This window comes from Mustela lutreola, chromosome 16 (genome assembly GCF_030435805.1).
Source record: "Mustela lutreola isolate mMusLut2 chromosome 16, mMusLut2.pri, whole genome shotgun sequence".
NCBI lineage: Eukaryota > Metazoa > Chordata > Mammalia > Carnivora > Mustelidae > Mustela > Mustela lutreola.
The window spans coordinates 40,257,337-40,278,501 of NC_081305.1; the positions used below are offsets into that span (position 1 = coordinate 40,257,337).

Here is a 21,165-nt window from a genome sequence, read left to right on the forward strand (position 1 = left end):
CCGCTGACAGAAGGAAGCCAGACTGAAAAGAGCATGTCCTGTCTGGTTTCCACCCATGTAAAATTCTAGAAAATGCCAACGGGTCTGTGATGACAGACAGCAGACCTGGGGAGGAAGGGGGAATGCCCAAGAAAACCCTCAGGAGTGATGGAGAGTTCTGGATCTAGACTGCGATCATGGCTTCATGCTTTTACGTGTCTGCACAAACTCAACGCACTGTACATGGTACACAGGACTTTATCGGGTGTAAATTGTACTTCAATCAAGTTTTTTGTTTGTTGGTTGGTTTTTTAAAAGATTTTATTTATTTATTTGTGAGAGAGAGTGAGAGAGAGAAAGAGTGAGCACAAGCAGGCGGAATGGCAGAGAGAGGCAGAGGGAGAAGCAGGCTCCCCACCAAGCAAGGAGCCCGATATGGGACTTGATCCCAGAATACTGGAATCATGACCTGAGCCGAATGCAGCTGCTTAACCAACTGAGCCACCCAGGCGTCCCCAATAAAGGTTTTTTTAAGCAAATACTCTAAACACACCAGTAGGCTAGAAGAGGGTGGGGCCAGGGGGTGGTTAGCTAAGTCATAGACATGAAGCAATTTCCACAGAAATGTCTTTTTTATGTCTTTTTGTGTCTTTTGGAAAAATTTCAAAATGAGATATAGAGGTTTTAAAAAAGCAAAGAATGGGAGCACCTGGGTGGCTCAGTCATAGAGCATCTGCCTTCAGCTTGGGTTATGATCCCAGGATCCTGGGATCAAGTCCCACATCGGGCTCCCTGCTTGGCAAGAAGCCTGCTTCTCCCTTTCCCACTCCTCCTGCTTGTGTTCCCTCTCTTGCTGTGTCTCTCTCAAATAAATAAATAAAATCTTTAAAAAAAAAAAAAAAAGCAAAGGATGTAAGATTTATTATTCAATAAATCTAGCATTTATTTTAATGTGTAATCCAGTTTCTTGTTACAACTAATGAACTATGAGGTGGGGAACAACAGAGTCTAGGACAAAGGCAAGAAGAACAGTGACAGGGAGACACAGTAACAGCCTCTGGCCACAGAGTCAAAGACCGGGCCTCAAGTACAGTCACTGCACATCGTATTCTTCCAAACATCATCTGCCTTTTTAATCTCTATGCTTTTTATAGCAGTCTACACAGGGGAAATCATTCTTTGGGCTGTCCCCATCCAGCAGCATTGGGACAGAATAAAAGCTGTACATCCCTAATGTACAAATGACCCTGGAGCGAGCTAAAAAGCTACATGTGAATGGAAGTTTCACTCATTTCAGTATTATTGGGTTAGAATGACCCATGGTGAAGCTTTTTTAAAAAGTCCAGATTATCTTATAATACAAAGGACAACCCTACTCTATCTTGTTTTATAGAGTCTAATTTTCTCAGTATGGGACATACATATTGAGTTGAATAGCTAGCACAAAAGCACATGCTTTATACACAATACCATCTACGATTTCTCAAAAGAAAATGAAATACTTAAGTATACACTTAAGAGAACATGGGCAGGATCTGTATGCCAAAAATCACAGAATGATGAAGAAATAAAAGGTGGCCAGAATATTTGGAGATATACCATGTTCATGAAGTCAGCACAGTAAAGATGTCATTTCTCCCCAACTTAATCTATTTAAGGTTTTGTTTTTTGTCTTAAGACTTTATTTTTTTGGGGCGCCTGGGTGGCTCAGTGGGTTAAGCCGCTGCCTTCGGCTCAGGTCATGATCTCAGGGTCCTGGGATCGAGTCCCGCATCGGGCTCTCTGCTTGGCAGGGAGCCTGCTTCCTCCTCTCTCTCTCTGCCTGCCTCTGTGCCTCTATGCCTACTTGTGATCTCTGTCAAATAAATGAATAAAATCTTTAAAAAAAAAAAAAAAAAGACTTTATTTTTTTGTCAGAGACAGAGCAGAAGTAGGCAGAGTGGCAGGCAGAGGCAGAGAGAGAAGCAGGGTCCCTGCTGAGCAAGGAGCCCGATGTAGGACTCAATCCCAGGACCCCAGGATCATGACCAGAGCCGAAAGCAGCCACTTAACTAACTGAGCCACATAGGCGTCCCTAATCTACAGTTTTTAATGCAAGTCCTACCAAAACCCTAGTAAGAGTTCTGATAGACATAAACAAACCCACAGGCCTTAGAGTAGCTATAATGATCCTGGCAAAGAAGAGCAAGTTATGAAGAATGACTCTACCTGATACAAAAGTTTCCTCTAGCTACAGTAATCAAGACAGTGTGGAACTGATGGAAGGACAGACGCACAGACCATGGAAGAGAACACAGACCCTGCAGAGAGACCCACACTGTATATTATCAACGAGAGTGGGACAGCAAGTCAACGGAGGAAGGATGGTATTTTGAACAAGTGATGAAAAGAGGAGGATATCCATAGGCAAAAAAATGAACCTCAACCTCAATATCACACCTTGTACAAAAATTAACTCAGGGTTTAGGGGGCAGCAGGGGGGCAGATGGGTGTGGGAAAAGGCAACGTGAGTAGTTCTCCCCGTGATGAGGGAGAGTGTTGGTACCTTCAGTGTAGTGGTTGATGCACAAAGCTATGTGCGTGATAAAAGTGAACACACGTGCACCCACATGCATGCATACTGGGCACAGGTAAAATCAAATAACTGTGGATAAGATGTGTAAACTGTTTCCTGCGTCAATATCCTGGATAAGAAACAGTCCTATGGCTTTGCAAGCTGTTACCACTGGGGGAGACTGGGTAAAGGACACAGGGGATCCTCTATATTTGGAGGGAGGGTCCTCCCGCAGAAGGGGGACCAACTTAAGCAAAGACTGTGGTCAATGGAACTCGAATGCAGCTTCCTCAGGGGACTGGCAGCCATGTGGACAGACACCCTCAGCCATGGACTCTTGCCTTGTGACTCAGGGTCCCGCAGAGCAGCTGAAACACTGAGCACGTGTGCATGTCTCTGCTCCCTGACCTGCCCATTCAGAAAGCAAGGCGCCCAAGCCAGATCCACACTCGTGTTAGCCTCCCTCCTCCCTGAGCTGAACAACTAAACCTCCCTCACCACATCTCAGGGGATGCCAGCTAACAGCCACTCGGTAACCAGCTAGCTGGGAAGCAGACAGCTTCCCTCAGGGAAGAATTATTTGCCTCCCCATCCCCACCCCCAGCCACACCAATGGAAGCACAGCCAAACCTTTTGAGCTGGAGCACATTTCGGGCACTGGCACAGGGGGTGACAAAATTCAATACTGTCTACGCTGATGGCACCTTCCAGCTCATCAAGGTCCTCCTCGGTCCACTCCAGAAGGTAGCGCACCTGGTGTTGGGCAGGAAGGAGAAACGGGAGCTTAAAACTCATCCTTAGCTCCTTTACTAGCTACAGTATCTCTCCCTCCCTCCCTCTCTCTCCTACACACACAACACATGCGCGTGCGCACGCACACACACACACACACACACACACACACACACCCGCTCCCAGACCAGGGCTTACACTTCCTCAACCACCAGTGATTTTAGTCCTTTTACTGGTGATGCAGAGAACTTTAGCTGCCATTTCTACAGTTAGTGGTACAGACTCCTTCATCTTTTTTTTTTTTTTTTTTTTTTTAAGAATTATTTCTTTTAGAGAGCAAGCGAGCACAAATGGGAGGGACAGAGGGAGAGGGAGAAAGAATCCGAAAGACTCTGAGCTGAACAGAGCCTAACGTGGGGCTCGATCCCAGGACCCTGAGATCACAACCTGAGCAGAAATCAAGAGTCAGACGCTTAACCGACCGTGCCACCCAAGCACCCCAGAGATTCCTTTATCTTAAAAGAGAACAGCGTGACAGCGTGGTGCTGCTTTCACTCCCCGGTCCTGGAGCATTTCACAAGCACCAGGGCTTGTATTATCTAATTGTACTCTTTCAACAACTACTTGTCCCAGGTCGCCTGGGTGGCTCAGTGGGATAAGCCTCTGCCTTTGGCTTGGGTCATGATCCCAGGGTCCTGGGATTGAGCCCCACATCAGGCTCTCTGCTCAGCAGGGAGCCTGCTTCCCTCTCTCTGCCTGCCTCTCTGCCTACTTGTGATCTCTGTCTGTCAAATAAATAAAATCTTAAAAAAAAAAAAAAAAAGACACCCCTCGTCCCTTCTTTATTTTTTTAAGATTTTATTTATTTATTTTACAGAGATAGATCACAAGTAGGCAGAGTCCGATGCAGGACTCGATCCCAGGACCCTGAGATCATGACCTGAGCCGAAGGCAGCGGCTTAACCCACTGAGCCACCCCGGTGCCCCCCACTCGTCCCTTCTAACCTGGGAGAAAACTCACTCTGAGAGGGAATCTCATCCAAAGCCACACAACTAGGAAGCAGTGGTCAGAACCTACACTCGGGCTCCCTGACGCCACTCCAGCATCCCCTCCACACACTAGCCCCGCAGTAGCCACACAGGAACGCACTGAAGACCACCAGAAAAAGGTCAAATTTATGTTATAGTAGAAACTAGTCTCTAGAATATTAAATTTGAAAACTGGCAACAACATGAATACATTTCTAGGCCTGGTTCCGAGCACTGCGGAAGTCAGCACGTGCCTGTGGGGAGTGACAAGGGGTTCAAGAAGGCCACCTTCAAGCCCAAAGTCTCTCCTCCATATCCCTTCCACCTCCTGACCCCTGAGCATGGAAATCCCAAAGGCCTTGACCCAGGAGCCTCAGCTAACAGGCTAGCTGGGACAGACAAGGGGAGGGAACAAGAACGGGGGGAGCAGGGGCAGGTGCCTCGGACAGGGGTTGGAGGCTGTCACGGGGTAGATCAGTTTGGGTGGGGACTCCTGGGCACCAGGCGGTCTGCCTCTGCTCGCCACCTTCACGAATGGTCAAATTCCTTTGACCCACCCACAGAAGGAGGAGGAGTGGGTATTCATGACCAGGGACAGTCATAATCGTTCCTCCACACAGACTACGCCACTGGTTCACACCAGGGCTCGAGGGGGCGTGAGGAAGTCCTACTCTGCTTCCTCCAAACAATGCTGAGTTCTCCTGGGACCGGTCTCATGAGAAGACACATATAGTATAGACATCCTTGTCCCATTCCCCAGAGGGACCATGTGTCAGTCTGGTGCACTGATAAAAGCGAATACACTGGAAACTACAATCAGATTCCGAACATCCCCAAGGCGGTCATAATCAGACTCTAGTAACTTCAATGCTCCACCTCATGCCGGATCATCTGCAAAAGGCCCTCCTGAACCACACAGCAGCATCAAACTCCCTCGTTAGATGATTTATTCTGAGCTCCTCATAGTAACCTATGTTACTGCTCCTTTTAAAGTGGAAAACACAGGACGCCTGGGTGGCTCAGTTGGTTGGACGACTGCCTTCGGCTCAGGTCATGATCCTGGAGTCCCGGGATCAAGTCCCGCATCGGACTCCCAGCTCCATGGGGAGTCTGCTTCTCTCTCTGACCTTCTCCTTGTTCATGCTCTCTCTCACTCTCTCTCTCTCAAGTAAATAAATAAAATCTTTAAATAAAATAAAGTGGAAAACACTTCTTTCGGGAAGTCAAAGGCAAGCCAGGGAAACCATCCATGGAATCTAAGGAAGGCTGCCTCTGCTCTCCATGACATGACCAGATGTTCCCTGGCATCTGCAGGGAGGGCTGGGGCAGACACCACCCTCCCCCAGCCAGGCCTTCTCCTCCCCAAGCCAACAGCCAGCACCACCTCATCGGAACACCCTACCAGGACACCTGGGACACCTTGGACTCCCATGCCTCAGACCTCAGCCTCCTGCCCAGGTCCCACCACTTCCAAGGGGCCACAGCAGGGCCTCTGGGCTCTGGCACTACCCACTCCACCCACCACCCCTCCTCTCTACCCGCCCTGCCTGAGCACCCTGCTCCCAGCTAGCGGACCGGGACTGGAGCCCACACTCTGTGCTCCCACACACGATGGGCTGGACAACACCTCAGCAGCCTCCTGGAACCTGGACGTCTGAAAGGCTTTCTGTGTGGCTTTATGACCACCTGCTTCCTTACATGACAGGGAAACACGAACACCTACATGACCCCATAGTCACTAAATGCAGCCTTGCCATGTGAAAGGGAACAGGACGTAGCTCCTGACTGAACCAGAGACCAGAAACAGGCTCAGCTCTTCTCACAACAGCAAGCTTTTTTAGACATGCTGCTAAAGACTCACCATTTCTAGATCGCCGTCAGCAACCGCTCTTAAGAGTTTTTCTACCTTAAGTAAAGGAAAAAGAATGTTAGGAAATGATTTCAATAATAAAGTAGTTATAGAAAACCCAGAAACTCTCATTTGTCTCTTGGTCTGTGGAGTTTCAACACCTCATTCAGCATCTTGCAAGCACATCCCTGAGACTATCCGGCTGGGCTGTCCAGCAGGGCGCCAGCGCATACCGAACCCAGCTCCCCCTGACGCCCAGGGACTGATCTGGTGACGTGGCCAAGGAAGACGCCGGTCACTGTGAATGAAGCACAAGCCTACAGGGTCACGTGTACTCATCACCTGACAGCTAAGAGCACACCAGGAACCATGCCAGGGCTCTCTTAGACCCTGGAATGTATCTCCTGGCTTTGTCTCCTGTGCCATCGCATCAAGCTAAGCTCTTCGGGCCCTCCAAGTGCAGGTCACAGCTCAGGGGTGGCAGGGGACGAACACCCTGCACAGAGGCAGGGAGGCTCCCCGTGCAAAGGGAAACAGGCAGAGGAGTGTGGCCTGTTCATAGGATGGTCTGCTTTGTGGGCTGATGCCGGACGAGCTCACAGACAGGTTAAATGGAGAAGAAGAAAAAAAAAAGGGCTATAAACTGCTTTTCACAGAATACAACAACGTGTTGGCAAGACGTCAGGATGACCACCACTCAGGCTGACAGGGATGCTTACTCAGTGGGACGTAAGGGTGGAGAACTAAGTTTGTAAAATGATCATAGATCTGAATACCCACAGGTGACTTTCCTTAGACTTCTTCTAGAAGACACCCCTTTCTCCCTCTGTCTCACACACGCACACACTATCCCCAAAGCAAAGAGCTGCTTTAGGAGCCGCACATGCAAGGAGCAGGGTGAGAACTCCTGACTGGGCTCCCCTCCGGGCCGTGCCCCACACGCTGGCCCAGCAATGGCAGCGGAGGCCCACTGGGCAGCCCTCGTCGTACGTAGCTCTTTAACCAGTTGCCTCGACACAGGGCTGCCCTCGCATCCGCCCTCCCATCTGGGATCCTCACCTCTCTGTAGTCCTTCTTGGACTCCTCCTGTCTGGAGCTCACCAACGCAGAGGAGAAGCTGGAGGTGGAGGAGGCCTGGCTGATGGAGTCCACAGGGTGCTGAGGGGGCTGCACAGGGACCTGCGGCCACGGGGCCCCGACAGGAGAAGGGCCTCGTGAGGGCCAGAGAGCAGGCCGTGGTCTGCGGGGGGGTGCCCAAGCCCAGCCCTGTTCACTCACCTCTGAAGACTTCCTCCTTCTTTCCAAGGGCAGATGATGGGCTTCCATTATTGACAGAATCTAGGAGGAGAAGGGGACATGAAAAATACTGAGAAAGGTTGCCAGAGTAGTGTCACCCGTTCGTCTAGCTGCCTGCCCATCTCCTCCGAACATCACGCAGCTCCACCACACCCCTGGAAAGACAGAGAAACCAACTCCCGAGTGGGCAGGAGCTCCTACAGGACCACACAGAGTAGGCAGACCTCACGACCACACAAGAGGTGGACATCGTGCTGTGTTTGGAGGACACACGCAACATAGTACTACTGTTCATGACAGAAAGAGGGCGGGAGGAAACACCTGGACGTGACGGGCACATCCATGGCACAGGTCACAGAGTGGGTGTCACAGGCGTGTACTCGTCCCCAAGCTCCCTGAGTCGCACACATTAAATAAATTTGGCTTTTTGTGCATCCATCATATCTCAATAAACGGGTCAAAAGACAAAAACTGCGCTCCTCAAAGAGATGTGAACACCCAGAGAGAAGCCCGTGGAACAGAGCTGGGAGCTCTAAGAGTGGCCGGTAAAATGTCACGAGGCGGACGGCAGAGCCTGCGTGAAGGGAAAGGGCCAGAGGCCGGCATCAAGATGGCATCTCTCTCATGTGGGACACACAACCACCATACGCGGGACATGGTCCGATGGCCTCGGGCTGGCTACTCTCCGGGGACATCCCCTGGGCCAGAGCGGCTGCGGGAGGCAAGGCACAGAGAACCGGCCTCTGCACACAATCCCCCCGCCCCACTCCCCACCTGCTAATAAGCGGAGCACTTTCACGACACGCTGCCAGACCCTGACGTAGTTCCAGAAATCACCAACAGGAAAGGACTGATTCATTATGAGAAACCGTACGCAACGACGATCAGAACCAGCCAGAAGAGAAGAAGGCACTTCGGAGCTGAGGACGGAAGTAACAGGAAGACAGACTGCTGCTCCCACGCCACAGGCCCTGTCCCTGCTTCTCTCCACCAGAGCCTCTGCCCCATGTCCGCTCCCCCACCACGTCACCTGCTCTGAAACCAACCGCACTTAGGGGCCAGGGCCAACCCTTCTGGGACCATCTCTTGGAACAAGACTGAGAAAAACTGCTGGTAAAGCTGGAGATAATATAAATAAGTAAAAACCCACGGACGACCAGATCCCAACTGCAGCAGGAAGGGCGCAGGCCAAGTTCAGGCCTCAGGCACTAATGCACCGCTTGTCCAGCACAGCCAAGACCCAGTCTTTGGACATTGATTTTTTTTGTTGTTTTTTTAAGTGATACTGATGCTGAGATGAAAACAAAGCTACCTTTGAATTTAGTGCACACTTCAGCGGTGTTTCTTTCAGCCTGTTCTGGATCTCCGTGGATGCTCCATTTTGTAACAGCGTCTCTATGATGCCTTGGTAGCCCCACCGTGCAGCTATGTGTAGTGGGGTGTCCCCTTTCTCGTTACCGATGTCTAGTCTGCATGCCTGCACGTCGTAGTAAACCAAGGCCTTCACACACTAAAGAAAATGGGAAATACCACCAGTAAGTCACATGCCATGCCGCAGGCAGTGTCTGTGGACCCCACAGCCTCGGTCCGTGCCCTACTTCCATCCAGGCTCCTCTCAGCAAGCGAATGTACAGAAATAAGAGAGACAGACCTCATGGTTACCTCCTCAGGACATATCACTTTTTTGCAAACTGTCGATCAGTAAAAAAAGGCTGAATAAATTGTGATATATCCAACTGTAGAAGGGAATGACCACAGCATGTCAGCGGAGACCGCTGTCCTGCAAGGCCCGCTTGCAAGGCCAGTCCCTGACTTGCAATGTTCTTCAGCTTGGATTTGTACAATGGCTTGCTGTGTCTAAATTGTGCAACAACATGAGTTAGGCTGAACACCTGCTTTCCTTCTAGGAGTCTGGAAGTCTGACATGTGGTAGGCCTGGCGTTATTTACATGACCAGTTTCCAGTAAAAATCCTGGGCCCTGAGTCCCTACAGAGCTTTCCAGGTTGTCCACCTGTCATATTTGCTGTTATAACTCACTGCTGGACAAACTGAGGATGTCCTGTACGTCTCCCTGGGGAGTGGACACTTGGAAGCTTGCATCTGGCTTCCTCTGGACTTCTTCTTTGCACCTTTTCCCTTTGGTGACTGTGCTCTGGGTCCTTTGGCCATTGTCCATCAGAGTCGTGGGACTACATGCTGAGTCCTATCAGTCATCCCCCGCAAAGCACTGAACCAAGGGGTGGTCTTAGGGACACAGACGCAACACATACAACAGATCACTGTGTAGTGACGAAAGGACGGGCTGGGGCTACGTTTACGGACCTCCAGGATTTCCATGATCAAGGAAGAAAGTCGCTTTATAAAGATGGAGAGGGTACCATTTCATTTTTCCACATCCACCCCTAACGCAGCCTCAGGCTTGGGTATGTGTAAACCCACCCCAGTGTTACCACACAGAGAAGATGGGAGAGGAAGTGGTCAGGACAAAAATCACAAACACAGACTCACACGCACACACACACACAGTTGGCTGTTAAGGGGAAACAGAAATGATGCAATTGTCACTATTACTATAAAAATATAGAAAGTAAAAACTGAAGGTGAACAAAGGTAAGAACCAGATGGCAGCAGGCAATGAATGAAAATGATTTTAATTTCAGGGTACGCTAACGGGCAATTCATGTTTGGATTTCTGTTATTTCAGCGGAGCAGCTGTAGTAAATTTAAGGCTTTTTTAATTAAAAAGAAATTACACGCCAAATGTTCCAGTAACGACCAACATGTAACACGACATTCAACCAACCAGACGTTTGCATCTCCAGGCAAGCGAGAAGTGGGGAACTCGGCCACCCCGGGCACAGAGGCACCACTTACGTCTTCGTGGCCGTAGGTGCAAGCCAGGTGGAGAGGCGTGTTGCCGTTGTTGTCCTGCACCTCGGGGCTGGCTTTATAGTGCAGGAGCAGCAGCTGCCGAGAGAAGAGAGCGTGCAGGTGAGGCCCGTGCTTCCTCAGGCAGCATGGCCCAGAGGCTCACGGGGGAGGTCGCACCTTGCCACCTGCAACCTTAGTGACCTACGCTACAATTAAAATTCCACCCTCATGCTCATCCTTCCCTTTAAAACGTGGAGAGATTAAAGAACAAGGCCCACAGCCCCACCCTCCTCCCCCAAAGCCGCCACGACGTTTCACATCGACACTGAAGGGCTCTGTCCAGTGGGCCCACAGGGAGGTGTTGTGGCCTAAGACACATGGCCCACCCCGGCAGGCTGCAGCAGGGCCAAGCTGCGACGCAAGAGCGTGACCATGATGCAGCTGTGCGGAGCCAGGCTCCTGGGAGCACGGGCACGGGGATGGCACCCCGCTCACCGTGGCACTCTGATAGCCCTTCTGGCAGGCGAGATGCAGGGGGGCAGAGCCGTGATAGTCCGTGGCGTTCACCACCGCACCTCTGGAAACCAGGAAGTCAATGAGGGATGCCTGCCCTGCAGAACAGAGGGGTTTTGCCACGGAGAAAGAAAGAGCAGGGGCTCTCCGAACCCTAAACCTGGAGTCCCATTATTTTGCCCTCTTATTCTCTGGCAGGGAACACACTAGGAAGTGTTTTTCCCCTGGAGAGGAGCCCGAGCTAACGTTAAGTCAGACTCTTGATTCAGGGCACTCTGGAGTGGACCCCCCCTCCCCGCCACTGGCCCTCTGGAGGGGGCTCAGCTCTAGTCCACCTTTCAGGAACAGAAGGTAGGGGAAGAGAGTCTTAGATATCCACAGAAGAGTCCACAGTTCCTCAGTTCACAGGATGGAATACTGTGCAACTGCTAAAAAAAATAGCAAAGGCCCTGGGCACAGCCCACGACATGGGCCCTTCCACCCCCGACTCTGCCGCCCTCTGTCAGTCAGGCCTCTGCTGGGCCACCCCTGGCTCCATCCCTTTAAGGCAAAGTAGCCCAACCATAGGCCAACCCAAGACCACATACCACAGAGGGCGGCCACATGGAGCGGTGTGTGACCCCTGTCATCTCTGGAAAATGGAGTGACAATGGAGGGATCATTCAGCCTCCTAAAAGAGGAAGAAGAGGGGGGACACCTGGATGGCTCAGTTGGCTGGGCATCCAACTCCTGATTTTGGCTCAGGTCATGATCTCAGGGTTGTGAGATCAAGCCCAGCATTTGGCTCATGCTGGGCATGGAGCCTGCTTAAGATTCTCCCTCTCCGGGACGCCTGGGTACTCAGTGCGTTAAAGCCTCTGCCTTTGGCTCAGGTCATGATCCCAGGGTCCTGGGATTGAGCCCCGCATCCGGCTCTCTGCTCAGCAGGGAGCCTGCTTCCCCCACTCCCCCTCTGCCTGCCTCTCTGCCTACTTGTGATCTCTGTCAAATAAATAAATAAAAATCTTAAAAAAAAAAAAAAAAGATTCTCCCTCTCCTTCTGTCCCTCCCCACCCCTACTCTCAGTCTCTCTTTCTAAAAAAAAAAAAGAGAGAGAGAGAAAGATGGAAGATATAGAAAAATACACCCTAAGAATGGCAAGGAAAAGCCAGGCTAGACATGCCAGAGTCCTGGGGCTAGCAGACCCATCTCGGGGTGTGAGCCAAGCCGGATCTATTCAACAGTGTCCCGAAGCTCATCCAACCCCTGCTCAGTCTCCTGCAGGGTGAGGCATCTGGTTCCAGCGTCCCTGCCCTACCCACCCTGTAGGCTCTGACACCCAGCAGAAGAGCCCGACAAGGGGAAGGGAAACCACAGCAAACTAGTGGAGACATCTCCCCGGGCCTGCACCTCCCACATGCCACACACTGAGCCTCTGTGGGGAGCCTCTTACCCGGAGACAAGTTTCTCACAGTCATCACAGAAGCACAGAGGGTGACACATCCTTTGGACGGCATCTTTATCTTGGTCATCTTGGCTCAGAAGTCTCTCCACTTCTTTCTGGTTACCCGCCGCTATGTGCTACAAAGGGACGTCAAAAATACTATCAAAGTGAAGGAATTCTCTTCTTCAGGCGTGAATGTTTGGAGCCTCCTTACAGAAACACGTATCTGGGGGCGCCTGGATAACATGACTGGCTGTCTGGGATGTGTTCTGAAATAATCTGGGCAGACACAAAAAGCAGGTCGGGGATGGAGACGAAACAGGACAGAGATGGCCACGTGGCTGTGATTTACATTCTCTACTTCTGCAAATGCTATAAATCATCCGTAGCTTAAAACGACAACAGGACAAAATTCCCAGAGCAATGGTCGGGGAGGATCATGCCTCCTAGAACCTCAGAGTGGACACAGGCTCCTCCTTAGAACATGCCTCCGTCCCGACCTCTTGGGTCCTAACAGAGCCTTGGTTTGGGGGGACAGAAATGGCTGCATTAGCACGAGAGCCCATCAACAAACAAGGCTGCGGAGCAGGGCTCAGCCCCGTGACTCCTGGATGTGTTCCTCTCGGGGAGCGAGACGCTTTGGGGAACACGCTGCCCCAGCCCCTACCCAGCCCTCGCCGACCACCCAGGAGGGCACCTCGCTAGCCTCCCAGGGGTCGGTCACATCTGAGCAGGGAGCTGCTGCGTGCTGAGCTCTCGCTCTGGCGCATGCTCCCATGAATGTCGGCAGCACGGGTTCCCAGAGCCCAGGAGAGGAAGCAGCTCTGCTGAGACCACCCAGGGGGGCACCTCAGAGCAGACCCTGACGAACAGGTGAGAGAGGACAGCCCAGGCACAGGGCTCCAGGCGTGCTGTCCCTCTCGGCCACGGCACAGCACACCTTGGGGGAGATGCACAGACGTCAAACCCCAGCAGCCCAACCATCCTCTCTGACCACCGACGTGAACTTCGGTGTTGAACCAAGCACATCCCCCTGACAGATGCCGGAAAGATCTTAGAGATGCGGAAAAACGAAACATCCCTCAGGGGCCTGTGCCCTCAAGGGCCGTGCCGGTGTCTTACCTTAAACAGACAATCAATGGGAGTTGAAGTCATCTGAGACAATAGGCTCATTCTCTGCTTCAGGAACAGTCGGTCACCAAATCCCTCAGACTCCTGAAGGAAAAGCCCAATAATCTGTTTTATCAACTTGTCACATGTCCGTGCAGACCCTTCCACACGGAGAACCTGGGAGCAGTCCTGGCTACCTCCTCACAGAACACGGTCGGCAGAGCCTCTGTCCCTGGGCCAGAGAGCAGATCCTCATCGGGCTGGGCAAAGCGCTTCCCATCTGTCCCCCCAGGAAGCAGCTAGCTTGACGGGGGGTGGGGGTGCGGGTCTGGGGGGCACGCTGCCTCTGTGCGCGCATGGAATGTGTCTTCACTCAGTGTGGAATGTAGCACGTTCACACTAACCTCCTCTAGGCAGAAACCTGGTTTGCCCTGGCCTCCTCCTCTCAAACCACTGCTCTACAGCCTGCAGAGCCCTAGCCCCTGCCACTTTATCTGGGCATACAGAGAGGACAACCATCTGACAGACTGTTCTAGATTTCCCAGTGTCACCCAGCAAGAGGGAGAAAAGTCTTGCTCTCTGAACATCCTTACTAAAATAGCAGATGAAGCTGCTGCCTTCAGCTCAGGTCATGATCTCGGGGTCCTGGGATTGAGCCCCACATCCAGCTCTTTGCTCAGTGGGGAGCCTGCTTCTCTCTCTCTCTCTCTCTGCCTGCCTCTCTGCCTACGTGTAATCTCTGTCAAAAAAATAAAATCTTTGGGGCACCTGGGTGGCTCAGAGAGCTGAAGCCTCTGCCTTCAGCTTGGGTCATGGTCCCAGAGTCTTGGAATCGAGCCCCACATCGGGCTCTTCACTCGGCAGGGAGCCTGCTTCCCCCTCTCTCTGCCTGCCTCTCTGCCTACTTGTGATCTCTGTCAAATAAATAAATAAAAATCTTTTTAAAAAAATAATAATAAAATAAAAATAATAAAATAGCAGATGAACAGGGCCACCCTTCCCGAATCCCATAATACACGGGGGTCTCCCCTAAATAAGAAACCCAGGTCTTCATGTTACAGGTAATGTTTACTCAGATACACAAATCTAAAAACGCATCCTTCTCTATGAAATAATTCCTAGCAAGACAGTTCAACCCTCGCCCAACCACCTGCAACTTGACTGATGACAGATGAACTTCCTCAAAAAAGTCTCCGTGGGGGGTAAGAGGGGTTTCTGCCCCCAGCCAGCTACTGCCAGAAGAACTCACCAAACCCTGACAAAGGTATGGGATAAGGCCCATTACGGCTAAGTTCTGACGCAAGATCCAGCTAAAGACAGAGCCTGGGTGGCAGCTCAAGGAACAGCCCCTTTCTGGGGTCCTCTGTCGGCACGGTCCCTCACACCAGCAGCCCTAAGAGCATTAAACACACACCAACCCCTCAGAATGAGAGCCCGTTTGCTGCCAGCTGCCAGTTGCTATATGAAGCTCTAACAACCTGTTTTACTCAGTGATTTGTAGCCAAGCAGATTAGGGTCAGAGAAACGTGAAAGACACTGTCATGTCAGTAAATGTGGGGTTTCCTTCCTCCACTCTGGCTGACTATATGAAGAGCGATGATGAAGAAAGGCAAGTCCTTGGGGCCTGAACCTTCAAGGAGAAATTACCTACTAGAAGAGACAGCACATCAGCTCAGATATATCTGGGAAGGGGGAATATGTTAGTTATGAGAAACCCAGTACAGTGAGAAAGACCAGAAGCCCACAAAGCTGGAACAGAGAAGGGAACCAATTCTTTCAAGGTTTTCCCTGGTTTTTGGTCTACAAAGGTTAAACTAGCGTCATCCCACTAATGCTCATTTTCAGTAAGCTAGTCTTTATTTACAAGACTTCTAAGTCTTTAAACTTAAAGAATGCATATATAGTCACCTCAGGTACAATAAGATATTAAGGGGGGAAATTTCGGTGAAGCTACATCATAGTATATAAAGAGGCAATAGGAAGACAAAATTTGATTTACTGATATTGAGTCCTGACTGCTCTCCAGAAATGTCACCTGCTGTGTGGAGAGCCACCTGAAGACAGAGCCACCTGTGTGGAGAGCCTCCTTTCCCAGGAAGGGACACGGACACATCACACTGGCCTCACACCTTCCAAGACAGAACTGCACTGGGACAGGAAGCCAGTCAGCAGCTAAGGCTGACCAAGGCCAAGGCAGAACCTCAGAGCTAGCATCACAAAAGACAAGGAAGCCATGACACCTGTTCTGTCAACACAGGTAAGAGCATCTCTAAGGCCTGTCCCACTCAAGGCCCAAGGGGCTGCTGGCTCCACAGCCAGCTGTAAGGATAAGGCACACCCTGTCCTGACACCTGATGGGACCAACTGCCCCCATCCAGGAAGGCAGGACCAGGACCAGGGGCAGACACCTCAGACAAGAGGGGCACAATGGGCGGTGTCCCCACATGGCCCACAGAAGCCATCCACGCAGGATGCCCCGGAGAACCAGGAAATGAGACACCCAGATGCAGGGTTGTTGGAAAAGCAAGCTGAGGACAGGAGTATCAGCTCATGCTTCACACAGGCACTTCCAAACCCCCTAGTTCATTCTTGGAAACTCCTAGCAAGAGGTGAAACATACAGCATCACCTTCAGTGTAGACACGAAATGGACAGAAACTGAGAGATGTGGACTTGCCCAGGGATAAATACAAGTACTGGGCTTGAACCAGCACCAGCATAAGAGGGGCCACCCCTCAAAGCCTCCCCAATCCAGGGGTGCCTGGCTAGCTGCTAGCTGTCGCTGAAGCACGTTGAGTCTCGATATTGGGATTGTGAGTTCTGGCCCCACCGTGGATGTCGAGGTTACTTAAAAATAAAATCTTAAATAAATAAATAAATAAATAACAAAGAAAAACCAAAACAACTCCTCCAATCCCACTCCAGATGTTGTCTGAAGTCCAAGTGGGTGTGGGAAGCCGACCAGTGCTGTGTGGTCAGCCACCTCCTTCTACTCTGGTCAAAGGCTCCAAGTGTTAGCTGTCTACAGGCCACAGAAAACAAGCAAGCAGGACAGCCAGCAAGGGAATGGCAACCCCTCCCTCCAGGCGACAAGGTGTGCCCTTGAACCCATCGAGAGGCATCAGGCAATTCCTACCACCAGCCTACGTGCCAATAAGAGGAGCATAATCTCAAATTTCAGTTAAAAATACAACTGGAGAGGGACGCCTGGGAGGCTCAGTCGGCTAGGCGCCCGATTCTTGGTTTTGGCTCCAGTCATCATCTCAGGATGGAGCCCTGTGTCAGGCTCCTCACTCACCGGGGCGTCTGCTCCACTCTTTCCCTCTCCCTGTCTCTCTGCTCCTCCCCCTGCTCACACACTGTCTCTCTCTCCCTAAAATAAGGAGGACACGCGATGTGATGAACACTGGGTGTTTTACGCAACTAACAAATCACTGAACGCTGCACCAAAAATTGATGATGTACTATATGCTGGCTGACTGAATTTAAATTTTTTTAATTTAATTTAAAAATAAATAATTAAATAAATAAATATATAAATAAAATCTTTTTTAAAAATTGTATAGGCACAGAAAAGAGACATACACCAAACTGTTAATAAGTCATCCCTGGCTGGTGAGTTTGAGAAAGGTATTTTTTTGTCTTCACTGCAAGTGTATACAGCTGTCCCTTGAACAACAGAGATCTGAACTGCACGGGTCCACTTGGATAAGGACAGCCACAGTACATTCCTCTAAATGTAATGTGTTCTTTCTCATAATTTCCTTAATAACATTTTCCCCCAGCTGACTTTATTCTAAGAATACAGTATAGGATACATATAATAAATACAATATGTGTTTTTCGACTATTTATATCATCAGGCCTCTGGCCAACAGCAGGCTACTGGTAATTAAGTTCTTGGGGGATCACAAGTTACACGCAGATTTTCAACCAGTTGTTCAAGGGCAACTGTATACTGTAAATATTGCTTATAAGCAAGGATTAGTCTCCTAATCAGAAAAACAAAAAACTATCCTTTCGGGAAAAAAGACTGTAAAATGCTATATACAATAGAATTTAAATCACGTGAAGTGGACATGGATGGGAGAAAGATGGGAAAACACATAAACATTTTAATAATAAATGATCTCACTCAAGTGCACCTATCTGGGCAGGTCTCTGGTTTTTTCCAGCTGTTTTAACTGATTATTACTTGGGGAGATTCTAAGATCGAGGGAATGCTCAGCCCTCAGGACTCCTGGTGTGCGATACGGGAATCTCTTCACCTTATTACTTTCAACACTGCTGAAATTCTGTGCATACTGTCATATTTTGCCTGCTGGTGCAACAAGCTAGCAACGCGATCTTGGTGTAAGATCTCACACGTCACATAGAAATACAAGTGCCTCCCCTAAGGAATGCTCACCAAGAAAATCATAATAAGGCTGGTGAGTCCTAAGACTGCATTATGTCAATAATCCCATCACTTGCCTAGATATCCAAACTCCTGGTTTCTAGCCTCTCCCTTCTGCCTATGTGCTTTTTTTTTGAGGATGGCAAGGACTGATAAAGCAGACAAAGCAGACAAAGCTTTTAACTGTGAATCCCGGCCATATTCTGCCAACTTGCACACCCAACTGGATGCTTGACGTTTCAGGCTGCTGGATGGCTGTCAAGCCCCACAGTCCTTAGACAGCAGAGACCCCATCCTTGGGAGACCATTTAAGAATCCCCCTCCCCCAGGGTGCCTGGGTGGCTCAGTCAGTTAAGCGTCTGCCTTGGGCTGAGGTCATGATCTCAGGATTCCGGGATCAAGCCCCGTGTCAGACTCCCTCTCCCTCTGCTTCTCCTGCATGTGTGCTTGCTCGCTCTCCCTCTCAATCTCAAATAAATCTTGAAAGAAAAAAAAGAAGAGCCACCCCTCTCCACCCGCCAACCTCAAAACCCTACCAAAGGTGCCTGGACACCCACAAAGGCAGGCCAGGGCAGGAGGGATCTTACGGGTGGCTTAACGGAGAGGCTTCCTTGACGAATATATTCGATCGCAGCCTCAATCGAAGTCAGGCAGTACCCCAATTCATCTTTTGCTGAGCTGCTGAATCTGAAGTTTTTGATGTAACTCAAATTTGCCATCCTAACAAAAGGAAGAGAAGTATTTTCACTGTTGTGGACCCAATTCCCACATCTCCAGGAACAGCACTATGGGCGTGAGTGACTGAAGTCGGTTAACTCCAGGAGCTCTGACACTGCCCACTTAAGCCCTGGAGCACGTAAGTAAAACTTCTTGGTCCTTTCCTGGAGTATGCCAGTTTTGAAAAAGCTGACTATTGTAAAGTGAACCGGGGGCTCCCGTTAGAAGAGGACGGGCTTTGGAGCCAAACACAAGTGGAGTCAACGTCCCACTCAGTCACTGACTAGCTGCATGTTCCAGAACAAGTAACATAAGCTCTCCGGGCCTTAGTTTCCCCATGTGTAAATGGGATGACGGACACCATCTGCAGCGCAGACACAGCCATGGACTCATAAGGGGCACACGATTTCCTGGAGTTAAGCTAAAACCACCCCGGTACAACGCTGCCATTTTGCAAAAGTATTTTAGCAGAAAATATTACCAGTTGGGGATCTCTGTTTTCACAAGCAAATACAACAGGACTGAGAGCAGATCATCAGCACACATGGTCTCCAAGTTAACTGCGGTGGGAGGGGGAACACATGTTCAAAGCCATCATGAGACCAACAAGTACATCAACGCCCCACCATCACCCAACCCACAAAGCCACAATCCAGCAAGACTACATATCAGGGAGAGGTTCCACTGCACAATCTCCTTGACAGTGTCCTGAACTGATGTCCCATTTGCGGGGAAAGCAAAAGCCCAGCATTCTCAGAACATGTGTAAAAGAAGGCAATTCCAAGCAGACCCCTCCCTCGCCACCTCCCAGGAGGTTCGAGTCTGTGAGGGCAGACACAAGGCAAAGGTGTGCCCACCTCTTTCCTCCTGAGATCATTGCCATTTTATACACTGCCACGTCTAATGCTCATGTTTAGCTTCTTTTAATTTTTTCACGTTTAAATTCTAAGGAATCCATTCACATGTCTAAAAAAATCTGAGTAGCACAAAAGAGCAAACTGGGGTTTGGTTTCTCCCACCCCTGCTGCCTGATCACCACCCAGAGGTTACTGCTCTTGCTGCCCTCCTAACCTCCCAGAGACAGCCCAGGAGCTCACCACCATGCATACAGACACACAGCTGCCCCCCCCCCTTTCTGGAATGCCGTTAGAAGTGTACCACATACACTCCCTTTCATTTCACTTAGTGCGCTTTGATGATCACCCCCTATCTGCACTCACAGATATGACTCCCCCTTACTTTTTTCTTAGCTTCTTTTGCTTTACTGTTTGTAAGGGAAAATTTTAAGCAGACACAAAATTAGGAAGAAGGGTCTAACGTACACTTGAACCCTCGTGTCTCCATCACCAGCTTGGAACATTTTTCTTGGAGATTAAACGTTTGTAATTTTGGCCAAAGAATTTTGTCGCTGGAACACAGCTGCAGGAGGGGGCCGGTGAGCACTGTGGCCCTGGACTAAAGAGCCAGCAGTGAACGTCCTGATGGGATGTTCAATGATCTCAGGATCTCAAGAGAATGCATGACAGGAAGTTTAAAGCCAATCATACATATTATTGTACCTCGGCAAGCTCAGACTTGCACTGTGGACAGTGCCTTTCTGGAAACAGAAAGCTATGGAAAAGGCAGGTTCTCAAAGAAACTGTGCTGTTTGGATTCTGATCTACAGACCAGCCGCATGGTGCCCGGGCAAGTATAGGGAAGCCTGGCTGGTTTGAGGTCACTACTTCTGCACCATTATTCTCTTGCCCTTATCTTGCCTATCCTCCCCCAGACCCCTGTTGCTAGGCACCCACGCATCAGAACAGACTCTGGGGTACTGACGCAGGGGTGCTCTGCGCCACATCAGCCCATCTGTGTGACCCTTCAGGACGACACTGCTCCTTAACAGACTTTTGCACCTGGACATAAGTGTCTGTGCCACCATCGGGCCCCTCCCCTGAGCACAAACCTCTCTGGCTGGGAGACTGGGTTATGAGCTGCACCACCTTTCGCAAACATATCAACTTCTGCTGTGGGGAAGTGCATTTGTTCAGCTGGGCCAGCTCTCTCTTTGCACGAGGTATGTTGAAGCTGCAAAATAATTCGGAAAGTGACAACTTAAGACCGCACTGGGCGGGCCCTTCTTCCCTGATCTAACAGCACACCTCAGATTTACCCTGCTTACGACAAGCCGTAGGTAACAACAAATGAAAAGAAAAACTCGGGCTCCAATCAGAGGCAAGACTCAACACCTCTGAATGTCCCATCAAAGAGGCAGGACGGTAGAATGTTAGGGAAAAAAAAAATCCTTAGCAGGTGCCTGGGTGGCTCAGTGGGTTAAGCCTCTGCCTTTGGCTCAGGTTATGATCTCAGGGTCCTGGGATCAAGCCCCACATCAGGCTCTCAGCTCAGCGGGGCGCCTGCTCCCCCCCCCCGCCGCACCCCCGTCCCCGGCCTCTGCCTGCCTTTCTGCCTACTTGTGACCTCTGTCAAATAAATAAGTAAAATCTTTAAAAAAAAAAAAAAAAAAATCCTTAGCCCCAGAGTGAGATAGCTCAAAGGGGTTAAAACAGTCTCAACGTAAACACTTCATAATACCAAAGAAACATAAACTAATTCAAAAGCAGGCGCCCATCTGGCAGGTGAGGTGCGTGTCTGTATGCGGGACTCACCTGGGTGAGCAGTGTGCCCATCAAGAGACCAGCTGTGCGGAAGCC

General features: G+C 50.3%; 1 protein-coding gene across 4 annotated transcripts in view; it reads right to left on the reverse strand.

The window, feature by feature from the left end:
* ANKRD27 (ankyrin repeat domain 27) overlaps positions 1-21,165 on the reverse strand; it is a 43,195-nt gene that overhangs the window by 9,815 nt on the left and 12,215 nt on the right. For all 4 annotated transcript variants that reach the window (XM_059150947.1, XM_059150948.1, XM_059150946.1 and 1 more), the window contains exons 9-21: positions 20,418-20,539; positions 18,951-19,029; positions 18,340-18,472; positions 13,370-13,462; positions 12,257-12,384; positions 11,412-11,494; positions 10,807-10,922; positions 10,315-10,407; positions 8,752-8,949; positions 7,422-7,481; positions 7,203-7,322; positions 6,156-6,200; positions 3,164-3,286 (exon numbers count right to left, since the gene is read on the reverse strand). In XM_059150947.1, coding sequence (XP_059006930.1) covers positions 3,164-3,286; positions 6,156-6,200; positions 7,203-7,322; positions 7,422-7,481; positions 8,752-8,949; positions 10,315-10,407; positions 10,807-10,922; positions 11,412-11,494; positions 12,257-12,384; positions 13,370-13,462; positions 18,340-18,472; positions 18,951-19,029; positions 20,418-20,539 — 1,393 coding nt within the window. The remainder of the gene's footprint in view (positions 1-3,163; positions 3,287-6,155; positions 6,201-7,202; positions 7,323-7,421; positions 7,482-8,751; positions 8,950-10,314; positions 10,408-10,806; positions 10,923-11,411; positions 11,495-12,256; positions 12,385-13,369; positions 13,463-18,339; positions 18,473-18,950; positions 19,030-20,417; positions 20,540-21,165) is intronic.